Source organism: Chroicocephalus ridibundus, chromosome 9 (genome assembly GCF_963924245.1).
Source record: "Chroicocephalus ridibundus chromosome 9, bChrRid1.1, whole genome shotgun sequence".
Classification (NCBI taxonomy): Eukaryota; Metazoa; Chordata; class Aves; order Charadriiformes; family Laridae; genus Chroicocephalus; species Chroicocephalus ridibundus.
Genome location: NC_086292.1, coordinates 39,757,709 through 39,776,983, shown reverse-complemented (window position 1 = coordinate 39,776,983; position 19,275 = coordinate 39,757,709). Strand labels below are relative to the sequence as shown.

Sequence of the window (19,275 nt, the reverse complement as noted above, 5' to 3'; positions counted from 1 at the left end):
TTACCTGCCAGCTTCCCAAGAAGAATAAAGTAAGAGCAGGAGGCAGCAGAAGACATGCAAAAAGAAACTAACAGGGAATGTGGCTGCAGCATTGCAGCTGGGTCCCAGGAGAGCCCGGAGTACCCAGGCCAGCACCTCAGCAACTGCTCCAGAAAGGGAAGGATGGCGGAGAGGAGGCAGCAGCAAGAAGTGTCTGGAGAAAGCTTTTAGACGTAGGTGAAGATGCTTCTGGAAAACGTGAAGGAAAGTCTCAGGAAAGGATTAGGATCATGAATGAAAGGTGAAGAAAGTCTAGGTGTCCAGAGTAAGTGAAGAAGGAAAAAAACAAACCCGGGAAACTGCAAAACTCCCAGCTGTGACAGGACACGCACTGAGAACTCAAACCCATGGCTGCACTCACACTGTGAGGCTGCAGCGGAATACATTGGTCATGTCTAGGAAGGCATGAATAACTGCTTTCTTTGTAAGGACAAGGTACAAGGGAAGCCATTACAAAGTTTCTGGCTCAGCTCTATTATATTCTAACTATGCTCTGAACCAGCATGCTGTGCTCCTGCCAGTCCTCCCTGCTTGTTCTGTCAGACTGCTGCTGAAGAATCCTAAAAACCTAAAGACTACGTTAGCTCAGGGTCGCCACAGCATGATTTTGTAATGCTAGAGATCGTTTTCTTTACAGCTTCACACTGAATCCTCTTTAGAGGTGGCCTCATATACCTTCATTCTGATACGCTGGAATTCAACAGGCACGTTTGATTGCATCACCCCCTTTGACAATCACACTTTATTTTTATAACTTTGCTACTACTCTGCCTGAATACAGGGCCACCAATTTGGAGAGTGAAATAACTGTTCACAGTAGGTTGACACTTGACTTGAGAGGCTAGAGCAGTGAAAAGTTTAAAGTGGAGTCACCATAACTATGCAAACACCTGTTTGGCAAGGGGTTTCTTCTGTGAGTCAGTGCAGGTGTAAAGATTTTATTGCTCACGATCACACCTGTTGGTGCATGTGTGCCAAAAATCGGGAATAGCGAGACGGAGGAAGAAAAATAAGAAGTTATGGGGCACGCTCTGTTCTCATGGCAATATAAATCCAAAGTGACTTCAGTAAGCTCATCTAAATTATTTTAAACTAACATTACTACAAATGAGTGCAGAGTTTGGCTAAGCATGACACAATACTGTTCAAAATCTCTCATGGAAACCTTACAGAAAGTTACTACTTTCTAGAAAGTTATATACTATATATTGAATATATTAGATACATATATGCCTGAAACGTACACAGGGGATACAAGCAATTGTGTAGATGCCCTAACGTACAAGGCACAGGAACAAGTGCAGCTGGATTTAAGTTATGCTTCCATCCCCAGGACTTAAAATGTCGCGAGGCTTACCCTCATCAGCTCTTAAGGAGACTCACAAAATCCAGATGTTATTTCACACACATACATGTGTAAAATATCACAACTTATCCCCATAGATTCAGCTAAGCTCAGAGATCAGCAGGTTTTTCTCACTTGCTTTAAACATTGGTCTCGCCCCCCAAGGAAATCCTGGCAACCCTACAAAGTACCTCTTAATTTTTAATACAACCACTACATTCTTGAGGTAACAGCAATGACTGGGATAAAACTGAATTTCATTTACATCTGCTGAAATGCTTCCGCGTGCATTAATTAGGGCTTGATTAGGGTAAATTAAGATCTCTCTGCATTGCTAGAATGATATAGGGACACTATAATAGAGTGGCTCTGTGTCATCCAGAACAGGAGCTCCAGAAGCAAAGCTATTGAGATGTAAAATTAGGAACAGCTCACAACACAACTCATCTCCCAAGGAGGCCAACTGTCAAAGCAAACTGCGTAGCAGCAGTCATTCTACATGATTTGCAAAATATGCCGGAAATGTTTCTTCACTGTAACAGACAATGTACTTACGTTGGCTCCTCCGAGACTGTTCTGGTCTCTTCCATTTCATGTGCCTGTTTAAACCACGGCAATTTTGCTTCCACCGGGTTTTTTTCTGGTAGAGAAAAAAAAAACCCCAACATTCAGTAACTCCTCCAAAATCAAAGCAATACGTAGATGTTAGCATTATTCACCTCAGCACTTCACACCTTACATTGTCTACTGATTTAATGCTTTTGAATAAAGATATACCAGATAATAAAACATAATTTACTAGAAAATTTCTTCACGGTGTTTGAGCCCCATTCTGACACCCTTTTTACTGAAAGAATACCAGTAATCCAATTTCCATTCCTGTTTAATCTTTTACTTCCTTCCCACATCTTCCCCAAATGCAGGCAGTTTCTAGTAGATTGTAGCTTATATCTTAGTAATGGATTATCATCATAACTTAAATTTATAGCTGAAAAGGAAGCTAGAGCATAGCAAACGTACATTGCTCTCCAGATGTACTGGCTTCATTAGAAAATTTTCAGATAAATTGGTTTGGGTTTTTTATTTTTTTTTCCCAAGTTAGCTAGCCTTCCCCAAATTAGAAATTAATTTAAAAAACAGCACTAGCTTCTTTTATCTGTCTACACATCCTGCACTTCTGTGATGCTTTTTCTCAGAGCACTGTAAGCCAATTGAGGATCTGTGCCTCCAAACTGAAGTAAAACCCCACAAGAAGGTTCTTAAAATTTCAGTTCTAGTTTCTACCTCATGGTTTAACCCTGAATAGTTTTCTGCTTGAGGAATTCTCTGGAGTCTGAAAACATCCTGAAGAGAAACATAAAATTGTCTACACAGAGAGCTTTCTCTTTGCCTATGTAAATCTTTATGGTGAGTTGTGAAGGTCTGAAATACAGCCTTTCAAATGAAAACTGAAAGAATGGGAGTAGTACCCACGAAAATTTTCTGGGCCCAGAGGGACAGAAGTGAGCAAGGGACAAGATATACTAGTTTTCCCTCTCATCTTGGCTTTTTCTTTTCACCTGCTGTTTGAAACCTTACTAGCTCTTTTAAAGAATATTTGTCAATTTACACGATTGTTACGGACCTTTTAAATATGCAGAAACGGAGAAGAGAGGAGGAAACCAGTTTGATTATAACATAATGAACTGATGAGGCCCACTGAGAATGCTGACACATTTAATGAGATGCAAATGAAAAAGGTCCCAGGTGATACACATGGAGTATCGTTCCCATTTCAAGTATTATTGAACAACTCCTCCTCCCCGTGTTGAACTCATTAATTCTGGTTTTCCCAATTTGACCAGGCTGCATAGATTTAGTTAGCATGTTCACCTCATGACAGTCTGGCCACATTATCAGCAAAAAATACCAGCAGGGCACTTTTCCTAGCACCAATAATTAAAACGCTTGTTTCTGCCAAGGCTGAAATAAGTCCTAGTAAATTCCAGCTTCTGGCATTTCTGAAAAAGGTTACCAGGGGCTTTTAATTCTCTTAACAAAAATGTAAAACAATAACAGACCCAGACAAAATTCCAGTTACCTTTTGGCTTGTAACATGGTATTGGCACGATGCACTCCTCTTTTATGTGTAATTTAAGTTGTGGATTACAGCCCCCGACGTGCTGCCCGCGGTGGTCGATACACAGCACTACCCGGTAACGCAAGCCTCGGCCACAGGTCACTGTGCACTGCAGGAGACAATGCAACCGTCTCACGCTGTGTCTTTTTTATTATACTTACAAATACCACTAAAAAGCAAGTTAGAAGTATTGATGATGTGTTCACTAAAGTTTTTCCACAATCAATCGGGTATCAGAGACCTATGAATCCGTCCCTGCGTTGCTAGGTGAATAAAGAAAAGGTTGATGCTGGAAAAAATGTCTAAGTTTTGGGAACGCAAGTGATTTCTCGGGGTTCTGTAAAGCTTATCTGATTGGCAACAGTCTGAAGCAGAGATGGCTACGTACTGAGAATACGGTCTCTCATAGTGGTCATTTTCAGTTAAAGCTGGGTCAGACGTGCCGCAAGAACAGTTTCTTCACTATATGTCAGTGATGTCATTTGGATGAACTAAGGAATTATAGAAGTGTTGAGCTATCTGACTGTATCAGATAACTACAGCCAAGATAAGTTGGCTTTATGTTCTCGTTACTAGAATGAAAGGTAAGAATGCTGGAAAATCACCCTTACAGACACGTCAGCCCCTAGGCAGACATGCCTTTAGCTATTACATGCAGTGAAATATTACATTTATCAAGAACTGAGAGACAAACGACCTGATTGCAAAGGGGCCTGACCTCTGGCTCTAATTTCTCCTCCGTGTAAAGCAGGAGTTCAACAGGCATAAATAATTCTACATGCATTTTTCTCCACACAGACATGCTAGCATTTTGATTATCAAGCCAAATTACTTAGCGCAAGCTTCTTCTAGTAAGTACTATGAATTATGCTTGCAGGGCTATGTTTTTCTAATAGCCCTGTGGTCTCAAATAGATGGTACCACAAGACTGGAGGCTCTCCTTAGAAAACAAGAATAAAGGTCCAAATTACTTTTCAACTTACTTGTGACCATTCCATCGCCACCCATTTAGGACAATCAAACAGGTTGCAGGTTTGAATGACTTTGGGTTTAGGGGCATACATGCATTTCCATTCTTCCACTTGCAGTATCTCTCCATGAATGGTCTCCTCTACACACACAAAACTTCTCCTCTGAATACCACCTCCACAGGAAACTGAACACGCAGTCCAAGGGTTATGTTCCCACCTGGAAAAAGAACTCGCATATATTAAAAATGAGGCTATTTTGAATTCCACTAACTTCTATTAGAAGTGCAAAATACTGAATCCAATCTCAGTGTCATTAAAACCCAGATATAGTTTGGTTGCTGGATTCTTACCACGCATTGAATATAAATACATTGAACTACAGAGCTACCTTGCATTATCCCAGGCTTAAATTCATGTGCAAAATCAAAAGAAAAATAGAAAGATAAATTTAAGTACGTTTCCCAGAATAACTGAAAATCTTATTCTCATACATGAGTTAAAGACCCTAAATATACTGAGCTCGGTAACTGGCATGATTTCACTTGCAAATAGCCTAAATCATCTAAATAGACTATTTTTCACAGTTAATTTACATGGTCACATATAGTCTTACTACCATTGTCAGAGACCAAGAAACATACGTACTTGGCATTATGTGAAGTCCAAAGACAAAGACAGATCTGTCTGTTCTGACCGAGGGTGTTATTACCCACAGTTCCTCACCACTGCCCACATCATGCAGACTACGCTTAAAATAAAATCTGTTCATGAAAGACTTTTTATGGGAACTCTAATACTTGCTTTGGGTAATCCCAGCCATTTCATTTCAAACTGTGTTCATCCATAAGGACTGTGAACAAATTAAATTGCGACAGGTACCATTTGGCTGATCATCACTGCCGTTCTGCAAGAGTTTTCCACCCTCATTAAAATGCCGTCGAATGAGTCTGTGTTCACACTTTCCAACTTGCTTCAAGCAAAAGGCAGCTGCTCATCTATTTCTGCTGCTTCGGCTAACCTAGCTGATTTCTCCTGAAGCGGGGAGATGCACAGATTAAGGAAAACTCACGCAGCCCTGTCAAGCAGCAGAGCCGCAGGGTAGTAGCCTCCAACACAGGGATGACAAACAACCTGCTGGGAGGGAATGTCTTCGAAATGGCCATTTATCCATGATCTCGGACCTAACTACAATAAATAAGGAAATTGCTGCACCATCTGAGGTGGGAATTACAGGGAGGATTTCAGGTTACAAGCTGTTTCATTTATCTCTTGGTCTTAGCATGAATGTACATTTGAGCAATCACTTCTCAACAAAAACTAACTTTAATAACGTGCTGCTCCTCCCCTCCCATGTTTAGAGAGAACAGGCTTCTTTCATTCGTCTACAGGTTCCACTAAGCCCCGCACAATTTTTCCTCACCCTTCACCTATCTCTTGCTTTCTTTCCACCCAAATCAAAGCTAAGCTTTCTTTTCCAACCCAAATCACAGCTAAGCCCCGGGAAATGATTGAGTTCTTCAGTACATCTTGTGGTCCATCAATGTCTTGTTAGTTTAAAAATTATTCCTATTACAACTGCGGGGACTCAGAAAGGTCACAAAAAAAATTACACCCATTACGAACAACGGACTCGTCAAGTACTACAATATCCCACCAAAATCAATTCATCAAGAGTAACTTAGCTATCATAAAGGAAGCCATAATCTCAGAGTAGGTGAAGTAAAAGCCTATAAATCAAAGGTAAATCTGAGTAATTACTACCCACTTTTTCTATGATACAGCAGGTAAACCAAGGACACTTCCTATTTTAAGCAATTCATTAAACTGCCTACAAAAACATATTAATCATGCTTAAGCTCAATAGAAGAATGAGGATGAAACATACAGCAATCCATGGAATGTTAACCATAGGGTATATACACAAAGGAATTCAGAATAAAGCCATATGCCCAGATACTGATATCATATCACAAGTGCAAAATACACTTGAAGAATGACAGTTACACTTTTTTTTTGACTCAAACGAACAGCCGGCATTAACTCATTTTCTTTAAAACATGTCAGGAACTAAAGAGCAATTAACTGTTCAATGAATTAGCAGCTCACAGATTTATATATATAAGGCTCACTGTGCTATATGTAATACTAGCCTCACAAGTGTTTATAGCATAAAGTTTTATAGTTGTTTTTCTTTATCTCATCAGTTTCGAACACACTCCAGATCCCATACTCCCCTAAGCATTTTCAAGATGGAGTGAGGTCCATGGCTACTGGGGAAAAGGGGGGTCTTGGGCAAGCAGTCAAGGAGATACTTTCCAGAACCCACAGCTGTCAAGGGATCCTCAACAGTCCAACAAGTCTGAAATAAATGGAGGCATTCCAAAAGCTTTAAAAGAAAATTTTCATCCTGGGAAATTTTTCTATTTATTTCAAAAGAATTCTCCATCTGTAAAAATATTTCAGCGGGGCATTTACAACTCTAGCCACAGGAGAACTCTTTCAAGATCTTGCGGTGCGCACCATGACTTTCCCACAACTTCCTCGTGTGAATGGGAAAGTAGTGGTAAATGCCACAGGACGGCAAAGCAGCCCTCCACATGGCCCTCGTGTTATGCTGGAGGTGTGAGGTACGACTGCTGGGCAAGGTGAAGGAGCCTGTGCGGCTTCGCTCAAGCACATCTACAGCGCTTAGGTTTCCTACCTGCTTTGCGAGAACAGGCTTGGGTTAGCATGTGAGAAACGGGTAAGAAAAGAAAAAGCAAAAAGGAAAGGTGGAAGAAGGCCCAGCAGGACTGGCGCAGACGAACGCGTTGCAGTTACCAGACAGGCGCCAGCACAGAGAAAATACATCCTGCTACACTGACACAAGACTTGCGTCTGCACTGGACCAGATTCACCTCATGACGCAGGTACACAAACTGGCTGTTTCGGCTGCTCCTTCCTTTCAGAAATCCCAGCAAGAAAAGGTGCTTTTACACCTCCGTCGTGTTTCCTTATGCAGCCTCCCAGTGGAACACAGCCTGTTTCCTCTCCCTCCTTCCTGCCGGCACCAACTCCGAGCCCTGTTTGGCTGTCTGCTGTCTTACAGTTAGTCCAGAGCATCACCCAGGAAGACCACGATACTTTCTGACAGGACACACTGAGGTGCTGAAATGAGGTGGGCCTTTGCCTGTAGTTCTCAAGTGTTTGAAATAAGAGAACCTGCCCGCAGCTTGATCACAGATATAATCTATCTCACCACAGTGTCATGCAAACATGCTGAGCACAGTAAAGCACAGAAAGGGGGATTAAATTTCTCTTCCAACTGGTCTCCAAGCCCTGAGCAGTTCAGAAGATGAAATACTCATGTAAATAAATTGTGCTGAGTTCCAGAGGAGATCTGAAATACAAAGGAATTGGCAGAAGAAATGGAAGGGGAGGGAACCAGAATGTAATTATGGAACTTTACAGGATAAAGCTGTAGAGGAAAAAAAATCTCAATCTATGTGTGGCAGCCAAAGTACAGCACAGGACAGTGGATCCACAACAAGCGTAAATTGCTCCAGAAATAAACTATGACATTTATATCAGCTGTAATCAGTAGCTCCACTGAGCCATGCAAGTCTACGATTTCATTCTTATTACTTCATATCTTTACTTCTTTGGAAAAATACACATTATTCATTTCATGACATAATAAAGCAGAGGCTCAACTCAGATAAATATGCATCTAACTCCATCAACTATAATTCTTTACATTAACAGTAAATCTGGCTCGATGCTTTTTAGCCCTAACATCGAAACTTTCCAGAGAGGTTTTACATTCTTGAGATTGATGCAAGTTAAAAAAATAAACTAAAATCAAAGGCAACAAACTGTGCTCTGATAACTTAATTTTAGGCAATACAACTCAGTATCTTTAAAGCGACATGTCAGCCCTGATGTCAATAAATAGAGTGTAGGTCTAAAGAAGAGCAGAAGAACGAGACCTCTCAAGGGAAAAAGAATTTCTGGAGTCCTATAACATAGGGAGACATGTTCTATAAAAGAATATATTCATCGCATACATCTTCAAAATAAAAACCTTTCAAGACAAGAATTCATACATGCATTTTAAAGGAGATGCTATTCTCAGCACTACAGCAGGAGAAGGCTTAGGGGGACTTTATTCTAAAGTCTTCCACATTGATATTTTCAAGAAGAGCACAAGAACCTCTTAGTGTTAAGCTAATCACCCAGAGCACACTGAAATAAGTCACACACTTCCAAAATCTGTACAGGATTGTTATAAACTTGCTCTCCTGTACAGCAAAAAGTCAGAAGATGTTCCATGATCTTAGTACTCAAATAGTATATTTGCAGTGAAAATCGTGCTAATGCCGACACATACGCTATCCTGAGTATACATACCGAGGAAGTGGCTGGAAGTGATCGTAGGGCATGATTTCTTTAAATCCATCACTGTCAACAAAACAAATATTGCATCATTATTTCTCATACCCGAGACTGTGCATCAAGTACATACTTTTTGTGACCGTGCTTAAAGCAGGCAATTCCCAACGTGACATGAGTGAATCTTACATTCATTACACATCACCCTCGTGGCAAACAATGGCTCCTACAATCTTACCTGTTCGGCATGGATAGAGATCTATTCGCCATACAGTTTCTTCACTTCATGCCACCAAAAAAAATAATGACATGAGCAAGCCTTCACCAGAGAAATTTATTATCAGTGATCCTTTAGGTCTGTGCTACTTTATTAGCAAGAAAATAGTTACATACTGCTGAGGAACATGAGTGGCAGTGAAATAAACGCGTCACAGGATTAATCTAATTGATTAGGAATGGTGCATGCTTAAGACCCTTTTAAAGCTGTTAACTTGAACTGCACAGCGTAGAGCAGGCATAAAGCCTTCCAATACTAAGAAATATGGTATTACATCCAGTAGTACTTCCCTTTTTCTGTCTAAGCTAAATTTCCAAGGAAAAAGCTAATTACACCTTTTATTTTCCTAATTTTCCCACTCCAGCTTTGCAACATTTGGCACCCATAGCCGTCAAGCATTATTGAAGTCTTACCACTCCATACAGTGATCAACTCTCCAGGAAAAAACTTGAAAGTCTGCACATCTATAACTGTTAGAGGTCACTATCAACGATTATGTTCAACAGGAATGAAAGGAAATGGACAGTTTAGCTATAGGAAATGAAATCCATTGAGAGTGTTTCCTTTTCTTCTTGCATATAACTCTAGCTCGGCCAGCTGGCATGCTAATGTGAGGTTCTGGGACTTGATACTGTGATGTTATTTTAAGATCCTTTAGCACAGCCAGGAAACCTCACCAGACAATCCAAAAGTTAGTTTGAAATACTGTAGTGCAATTCAATACAATTTATGTATACTATATTATTTATAATTTGGCAATAATATTCTGTGGTATTTGTACCATGAGTATATTTACTTTGAATGATTTTTTTTTTAAAAATTCTTCGTGTAAAAAAAAACCAAACAAACCCCACAAACTTTAATAATTGTCAACTCCACAGTACAAGTGAAAAAAGAAACTTCTACGGTAGGCAGATGAATAAACCAAGTTAAACCATGTGCAAAACTTGTACGCTGGCTGGGGACTGGAGCTACTCTCTCCCTAATGAGGAACCCCAAATGGCAGCATCAGTAAATCCAAATGCAGGCAAACAATCTGTCCTCCTCACACAACCTCACAAAATCCTTGTACTGGCGCTGTACCGCCCAGTAAACACATAAAGTAGAATTAGCCCCCAAACAGACTAATTGATATTTAGAATATCTCTGTATAAAGCAGTGTCTCCTGTTCTACAGCACTGAAGAAGTGCCACAAATCTATTGGCAGCGGCACCAGACACCAGCCGTTAACACATGCAGTAACCAACCAAGATTAAGAGCCCTAAAGATAAAAAGAACTGAAATTAAGTAAATACGATTGCTTGTTCCTTAGTAAGCAACTATACCACACTTAAATTTATCTGTCAGATGTCATACAAACCTAGAAGGGCAGGGATCCATGTTGCATTCTTTTAGCTTGGGCTTTGGTTTCTTATTTTCTGGATAGTAATGACAATAGTGGTCAGGAACAACACGCTTCAGACGAATATCCACGCATTCAGCTGAATTAAGCTGATAACCTAATCCAGAAGCAAAGTTAAATTTTGGTAATGGAGATAAATTAAAGCAGCTCTATTTCCCCCCCCAAACAATGCGCTACCCGTTGAATTAATTTCCTAAGTTACTCCTCTTTGGTTTGCTTTTAAACAAGGAAACGTGAAGGACCAGATCTTCATTTAAGGCAATTCAGCATAACAATTATGTTAGCCTATCTTAACACTAGATGAGACTCTGCCACTTCATTCTAATAATATTCTAAGAGTAAAAGCACACATATTTTTATGTGTTGCAGGAGTACATGTACTGGAGCAGCTCACCTGTCACAGAGGCAACCCTACAAAGTCATACAGTTCTACTACATGTGCCACAATTTATAACTGCCCTCCCTCAAGGAGAAGTTACCATGTATGTTAGAGCACTACATTACACAGCCACGCCTGCTAAAAAAACCCCAAACGCTTAAAAGAGAAAGATGGAGGAACTGAAGATGAGATCCAAAAACATTGTTAAGTTAAACTGTAGAAAACCAAGAAATAGTTTCAAGAACATTCCTAGTTGAAAAGCAAATAAAAGAAAACTTGAAGTAACTACTTGGCCAAGAAAAAAAAGAAAAAAAGAGAGAAATCTGTGTGGAGACTGGTTACAAGAAGGGATCCGAGTTTATAAACCACTAGGTTGCTTTTTTGGTTAAGAAAAAAAGACTCATTCAGAAGAGCTGACTTGGACTTAAACTCAGGAGAGGAGGAGGATGTTCTGGTATGTGCAAAGAAAAAAAAAAGTTTGAAACCACAAGAATTAAAATCCAAATAGAGTCAATAAACTAACAGCACAAGTCCCGGTGTCTACCGAAAATGCTAAGTATCATGTAGCAATGGCTTCACTTGTGTGTCTCTTGGCTGATTGAAAGCATCATCGTGCTTGAGAGTGATAACCATAAAGAAGAATTAAGCAGTTCCAGTGCTCAAAGCCTCTATGTTCCAGTTCTTGTAAGCAGTGAAAAGACTCAGAAGATATGCCACTTGCAGACAAGATAAACACAATTTATAAACATTCTTGCTCATCCAAGCTTGACTGTTCTTTCCGAGATGCCCGTCACACTCCCCCTTCCAACACATCGAGATCATAGAATTAAATGTAGAAGAAGCATCCAAGTGAGGAATAGTGGTGCACTGATTCCAAGTCTCTGTTGTGAGGAGCGGTTTCTTTTACCGCCAGCAAAAGATGCCAAACAGACAATCTGGATACCAAATCCACTTTAAGATAACAGGTTAAAGCCAGGCAGCTGCAATACAGCCTCCCTGCATGCCTCAGTAATATGCCATTCTTAACGCTACTACTTCCATGGGTAAGCAGTAGCCTGGTTTCTGAGCTGCTTCAGTCACTGGCCTCTCTCAGGACTGCCATCAAGAGTGTCAAGCCCTGCTGATAAAGGCACCAGTTTCATGTTATAGACACGCAGCTACAAAGTATGGCACTGAAAACACTGTCAAATTTCAAAGACACTGACACATAGCTATAATTTTCAAACCATAACACCAGTCTGAATAAGGCTGGATTTGAGCCAGTAACTTTGAAGGTAAATGCGCCCCTTGGGTTGCTCAGCGTTTACACACAGTCCTCAAAAATAACTGCGATGCTTTACGCTTCTTCCCTTGTCAGATAGGTCAGGGAAAAATTCAGAAATGCAGTGCAATGGAATCATCAGAGGACATGTATTGCCACTCGCAGTTCCAGTAAGAATCACGCTTCGTGAGGCCAAGTATCTCATAAGATACAGTAGTTTCCTGTGGGATTACATATTATATAGGTACATTGTCTGCATTTCAGATTAAAGTGAGGGGCAAGTGCCAAAATGGACGGTCCATCAAAAGATCCCCAGACTCTGCTTGTGCTTTAAACATGTATAACTCTTTTTACTCATGTCCCAAGGAACTACTGAAACCATATTTATACTCTCCAAGAAAATCACTACACTAGTATCACTAGTATCCCAGTCTGGTTTTCATGTGACCTGGGTGATGCTGACTGAACTGAAATAGCTATTTACAGGGTCAAGCACTCCTCCTACCACAAGGCCATGCGTTTTGCAGACCAGACATGACAAGCAGTGGGCTGGGCGGGATGAGCAGTGACAGAGCCGAGCCGCGCTTCATCTACCCATTGCTCTAAGTTTAAACCAGGAGGAGACACGACAGCACAGTACCTGCTGTGCTAACTGCCACCAGGACTGACTGTCTCAGATCAGACAAAGGTATAGATAGTAGCTGCTCTTTAAATCCTATTTACTTATTCTGCTTTCTGTGCAACTAATTTCTAAACTACGCGTTCTAAATCATATCTACTACTGTGGCCAGAAATACCTTCTTCCTTCATCTCTCGATTATCCTTATTTTAAAATCTCATTGTATTCCTTTGCTTACTTTCTCAAAATATCCTCAATGAGCTGTCGTCTTCCACTTTGAATGTGCAAAGAAACACAAACATTTTATCAATGAAAATGCAGAATGAAGGTCGTAAATCAGCCGCTTTTAATCTTCAGCTGTAAACGGTCCTGAAGAATTGCCATTACTTACCTCCTCCACACGTCACCGTGCAGGGGAAGAACTCTGTCTGTCTCCACTGATGACTGATGGGCTGATAGAAAAAGAACTGAACCACACTCTCTTTTGATCCAGAGTACCTGGTCTGTAGAAATTTCCATTACAACACATGTGTATACTGTACTCTACTGTTCATGTCATTTCAAAATGTAATTCATAGCAGTGCAGAGAGTAATATATAGCAGGCGTAAAACCTCTAGGAAGTCTAGAGTGACAATTAAATTTAAGTTTCCAATAGTCAAACACTTGCCCGTTGCTTTGTTTTTCAAACTATTCAAGCTACTAATGTGACTATTTGGTTATCTATCCTTGATTGGCAAAGTTCCTAACTGTATTCTTATGTCTTATCACTTTCTTAGCAAAATTTTTAAAATTTGCTGGAGAGGAAAGCCTATAATTGATCTAAGCACACTGGTTCATATTCAGGCAAATCTAACTGCATATGTGATATTGGAGTTGCTACTAAATAAAAACTACTGAAAGACTATTTCTACAACACGACAGGTAAAGCCAAGTAGTGTGATAATACTGCAACACCTGTCGTTTCCAATGGAAAACTCTATGACCATCTTCCTTTGGCAGTCAAATACTGATATGTCTCTACATATAAATATTTGCACGTATGATTCAAGCCATCGGTATGTGGTCTGGGTAGAAGAGAAATTTAAAAGGATTAGAAATGGTCAGTAACTGGATTAGGAATGTCTAAGGGAGATTGCAGGGCGCTGCTGGAAGCAATGCTCAGATTCAGTAGGTGGCAGTCTTCAATTGGATTAACACCAACCCACTGCACAGGATCACGCTGTTAGTCTTGCTGTAATATTTAAAACAAAAGTCCTGGCCATTTTTACTGTTAAAGATCCTGTGGTACTTTCCACCACAGCGAAGACATTAACCTCATAACATTTTACTTTGTGAGGATATACTTAGTATAAATTATCCCTGGGCTGTAATTGGGGTTTCTTATTTGCTACCTAAAAGATTTTATTGTATTGCTACAACCTGATGGACAGCCACCTACTCTGTTGCACACACTTGCAATATTTTTGTAGATTTGTACATACACACATCCCACCTTGATAATGAAATCTGCTCCAAGAGGTCCTTGAATCTTTATGATTTCCCTGTCTGTACTCTTCTGAAATTCAACAGTTGTATTTTCTATGACAAATGTTCCAGGAGCGTTGAAACTGTGCTCTCCCTTGTCTCCTTGTAGCGTCTTTGACTCTATAACTGAAGAAGAAACATGCAATTAGTAAACTCAAACAGGGTATTTTTTTATTTTCAAGGAAGTCCGAAAGTAGTGTTTACAACTTTGCCTTGCAAGTAGCAGCTGTATATGTGCGTTAAAAAACCACACAGGATATTTGTGAGAATATTAGTGAGATTATAGGTTGATACGTAGTTGCATGACATGTTAGCACAGGAATATCTGCTTGAACACACTATTCTTTCGTACCAGAAGCACTTCTGAGACAGTTCTTCCTACAACAAATGCTCTGTATAGTTATAAAGCAATAGATTCAGCAGGACAAGCTGAAAGAAACTCAAAACAGATAGAATCAATACACAGAAAAATAACTCGTATTTCCACGGAACTCAAAAGCCTGGCAATTTCAGCAACCAGTCTCCAGAGAAGGCTGAATGGTGTCAAACTCACCAAACACTCACCTCGATACCTGTATCACTCTACCCATTCCAGGGGTCATTAACTCAACTTTGAACACTTCCCATGTGAGCAAAAAACACGGCCAGGAGGCGGGTAGCTGCAGAGCTGCCGGGGGGATGTCCCTTTCTCAGAACAGGTGCTGATGAAAACCCCTTTTTGAGATGTTCTGCACTCCTTGGAAACAGATTAAACTAACAGCCCGCAACCTCCAGAAGACAGATGAAATATTTAAGGATTGAGTCACTTCCAGCACACTGACTGAACTATAAGTGGACAAAGCTAAAGGAAGATATTCATAATGAAGGTAGACTTTTGGGCTCTGCATAATACAGGGTATAAGCACAGCAAGATGCATGACTTGAAATACGCTGGTCTGGTTACAATCTATCAGAGCACTGCACGAGAAAGGCATGAATCTCAGATGAGCTCAAGGCTAGCTAAAAGGAACCTTTTGACAAGCTATAAATACGCTCTTTCTCCAACTACCTTACCTTTTTTGGTACTTTAAACAGAGTTACCTAATTCAGGCTAGATAATTTAGATTAAGAGCATCTGTTTTTACCTGCACTGAAAACATACTCTGAATGCTGTAGTCCATCTGCTGTTTTCTTCCTTAAGATCTTTTAAGTTACAAATGCATTCTGGAGCATCCCCACCAAAGACAGTGAAGAAATTCCAGAAGAAATTAACTTCCTTGAAAATGTACCGACATTATCCCCAGTTTCTAAGCATTAGAAATGCGCGGGTATAACAAAGATCACATACACGGCTGGAAGGAAGTTTAAGGAAGGCTAGGTCTCTAAGAAATGACTTTATGTTGATCACAGGGTAGAAATCTAGTGGTGATTCAAATATGCTTTGTCAAAGAGAAAAAATAAATCTCTGGGAATCAAAGTGCCCCATTGTCCAACACTTTTCCATTAGGAACAAATAGATATAAACAAATCACAGAAAAAGCAACGAGCGTTTAGACAATTACAACATATTTTTGTTTGGCACTGACTGCATTACATCCAGAACTCAGCATTCTTGGGTTAAGCTTCTGCAAACCTTGATCGCAAACTTACACTGCTTAACACCAAGTATCAACACATGGTGCCTGTTATTCTGTCATTTTGTTGAATAAGAGTCAAATCAGCAAATCTTAGGTACTCTCAACTCCACATAAAGTCAGTAGGGTCCCCAGGAGTACAGGACCCCTTTGAAACTAACATTTAAGATTGCAAAGCAAGACATCTGGCTGTCACCAAAAGATGTTAAAGATGTTAATTTGGTGACCTGAGCTGCATTACTTTACAGTCTTTATGCTAATTTTCTTAATAAAAAAATATTTTTTATGTTTTTCTAAATACAAACCAAGAATATCATTCTGCAACCAACATGATAACTTGCTGAGAGCTGACATACATTTATGTTAGGGCTACACTAGATTTGAATCCAAAGCGTGTGTTTATTTGCAGGGTGCAGCTGCAGAGTGATGGTCTGTATCTCTGGAGGTCGTGTCCGTGAAGTTTAGAGCAGCTGCCCAGGTTTTCCCAGAAACGTGTCACGGGGGGAGATGAAGAGCTGTTCCACGGCACCGTGGTTAACCTCTGATGCAATGTATTCCTGCTCAGTAGTATCTAGTGCTTGTCATCACAGGCTTCTAAAACAGAGTGAAACCAAGCACCTAGTGTATACAACACATACGTAACATAATCATTTTTATTCAGGAGCAGTTCCCCGCAAAATCCCTATGTTATTGATTTCAGAGCAGTACCTGGGAACAAAGGTTTCACCAACTGGCTTACAGACAAGGTTTAGAAAAGAATTCACCAAACATTTATTCGTTCTGCAGGGTCCTGTAATCCTGGAGAGGTGGGAAGTTTGACTTCAGGAGTAAGCTTCCCTATCCTAAGCTAGGGAAACATTTCCTTGAAGGGTCTTTAGGACTCCTGACGTGCAGAGGCATAAGGACAGGGAATCCTCTTGAGTGCTCACCTCTTTCTTTCTGTGCCTAACAAGATAATTACTGGTGTCAAAGACCTACAACTGTCTCTGTGTTACTTCCCTTACCTTGGTAAAAAGATTGTTTTCCCCATGGAAACGTCTTGCTCAGCTGTGGATGGAAGATCCACCACAAAAGCCTGCCACACTCTCAGTGGCAGGCAGGAATAGGGCAACGTGGCATTGGGAACCCGCTGCAGGTACCTCCCTGCGTAGGAAGGTGCATGGAAGAGTTCCCCGGGAAATAGCTCCTACTCCCAGTGCAGGAAGGAGCAAATCATGTTGTTACCCAAAAGCACTTTCTTTTCCACGTGATTCATTTGTAGACAGCACAACACAGGGGCCCAAAATAAAACACGCTTTCTTTTCAAAACGCAAGCAACATTGCCTTCCTCTTAGCATCTATCAAAAGACAAAGCAGCGCATGGACGTATGGCTTAGCGCTGTCAAGTAATGCAAAGCACGGCAAGCGGAGGAGAAATTGACCAAAGGGGAAAAAAAATATTCAGTTCCTTTTAGTAAAGTTTAACCTCCCTAAGTTCATGAACTCAGTTATCTAGCATTAGCCACTTGTGAAAATATTAGCTTCTGGTTTTCCTGTTTCTTCTGCTGGAGGATTAATTTCAGGGAACTTTCACTCTTTCTTTTGATTCTAATGCTCTTCAAACAACTGCTAGAAAAGCCATAATATAGTCCAAATAAAAAACAAAACCAAGACAATGAAACGTTTTATTCACAACCATTTTTGTACTAATTATTTGGTTATTTCCTACCGAATCGTTCACAAAATCCAAGCAGACACAGAAGAGGGACCTGTTTGTAAAAAACCCAAAGTAACACCTTTGCTTTCCGAAGAATCTGTCGCTTGTCTTAAACTGTCCATACAAACAAACAAAACGCTTATTCTCAACAGCTACAAAGAAATATAGTCTTTCCTAAAACACTAAGCTGCTGATTGTAAAACAATGTTCAGAGCATTTATTTGTTTCAAATCTGTTATGCGCTGCATCTCCAACCGCAGTTCCATTTTTGATTAATCCAGCAGCTGTGTTTCCCTGGAACAAGGGCAGATCACAAACCCCGGGACGAAGCGCAGAAGAACACAAGATAAAGGGAAAAGCGCCAGAACGCTCCGTAGTGCTCTTCAAGCGTTCGCTCTTGCTGCTGACTTTACTTGAAGAGCAAATATATACTGGCAACAGGAGGCAGTATAAAATTCTACAATAAGTAGTCCCTGCTCCACCTGTTAAATTCCACTCCTCACAAGCCAGGTAGAAAGTCCCTGACAAATGGGGCCTGTAATTATAGGTGATTATTTTTTTAAATTCTGCCTTTAATTATATCAGCACACCCACAGAGAAGTCAATGAAGTTGCAGACCAAAGATCACTTGATATTTTCTGTTAAGCGGCAAACACCCACAAATATACATTCACAGTCAGAAAGGCGAACAAGCAGATTGTCCCAAAGCACATCCCCTGGAACATCGGTTCTTGAAAATCTGGCTGTGAAGCCAGAAGCAATTTCCATCCTCCTCCCCACAACAGCTCTCACTTGTTTTTCACCTCTGTCATTTTGAATATTTTAGGTAACAAATGTCTAAATCCTCACAGATTTGCAAACAGATGTGCTGGGGGAAGTGGTTAAAGGAACATTTCACAATTCTCGTCCAGCTAGCTAACAAAGGTGATGCCAAGCCACAGCTTCTTTACAGAACCACCCTGGGTAGGAAGCCAGGAGCGCTCTGTACTTAGTTACCGAGTTGCTGCTGCATTCCTCAGGAGCTTTCCAGAAATCCCCCAGGAGCCACTGAATCTAGTACTCTTTCCTCATACGAAGCTGAAACAACAACTTCCTTCTGCAGAACTACTTAAGAAAGACCAAGAGTCCTAACCTTAACTGATCAGGATCACTCCATACATCCCTTGCAACAGTTTTACATGAATATTATTTATTTCGATATAAGTTCTGCTTTGTACATGGTTGATATCAGCGTTCTATCTAGAAGCTAGTGTCATTCTGGAGCTACTCTAAAGTAGTAGAAGTCTTATCCAACTTTTTCTTCAGAAGAAAATAACAATACGTTCTTCAAAGCAAACAAATAGGTGAGCAATTTTCAAATCAAATGCATTTCTGTCTTCTATTTACATATCTCAGAGCAGCAGTCATCCTTTTTATCTCTATGATTCAGGCTAAGTCTTCCACTGTTACTAACAAAAAATTGTTCAAAATGTTAAATGAATGGTTTATTTCTTTGTTTGTTACAGCAGCAGCACTTATCATTGAAATTATTAGTTCTTTGTGTAAAGCAGCCTTATGGGTAAAGAAGTTATCACAGATACTACTGTCAGCCTTATATAGAAAATATTAGGAAACAAACGTCTAACAGAATAGCAAGCTGTTTCTCATAGATGGTATGT

At 40.3% G+C, this 19,275-nt stretch overlaps 1 protein-coding gene across 8 annotated transcripts in view; it reads right to left on the bottom strand.

Annotated features, from left to right (window-relative positions):
* The window catches only part of ADAMTSL3 (ADAMTS like 3), a 188,306-nt gene that overhangs the window by 49,948 nt on the left and 119,083 nt on the right, over nt 1–19,275 (bottom strand). For all 8 annotated transcript variants that reach the window (XR_010072614.1, XM_063347175.1, XM_063347173.1 and 5 more), the window contains 7 exons: nt 14,277–14,434; nt 13,175–13,286; nt 10,483–10,621; nt 8,864–8,914; nt 4,487–4,691; nt 3,465–3,612; nt 1,940–2,024 (listed from right to left, as the gene is read on the bottom strand). Coding sequence is in view for 7 of the 8 variants with exons in the window: in XM_063347175.1 (XP_063203245.1) it covers nt 1,940–2,024; nt 3,465–3,612; nt 4,487–4,691; nt 8,864–8,914; nt 10,483–10,621; nt 13,175–13,286; nt 14,277–14,434 (898 nt within the window). In the remaining variant the exon portion in view is untranslated. The remainder of the gene's footprint in view (nt 1–1,939; nt 2,025–3,464; nt 3,613–4,486; nt 4,692–8,863; nt 8,915–10,482; nt 10,622–13,174; nt 13,287–14,276; nt 14,435–19,275) is intronic.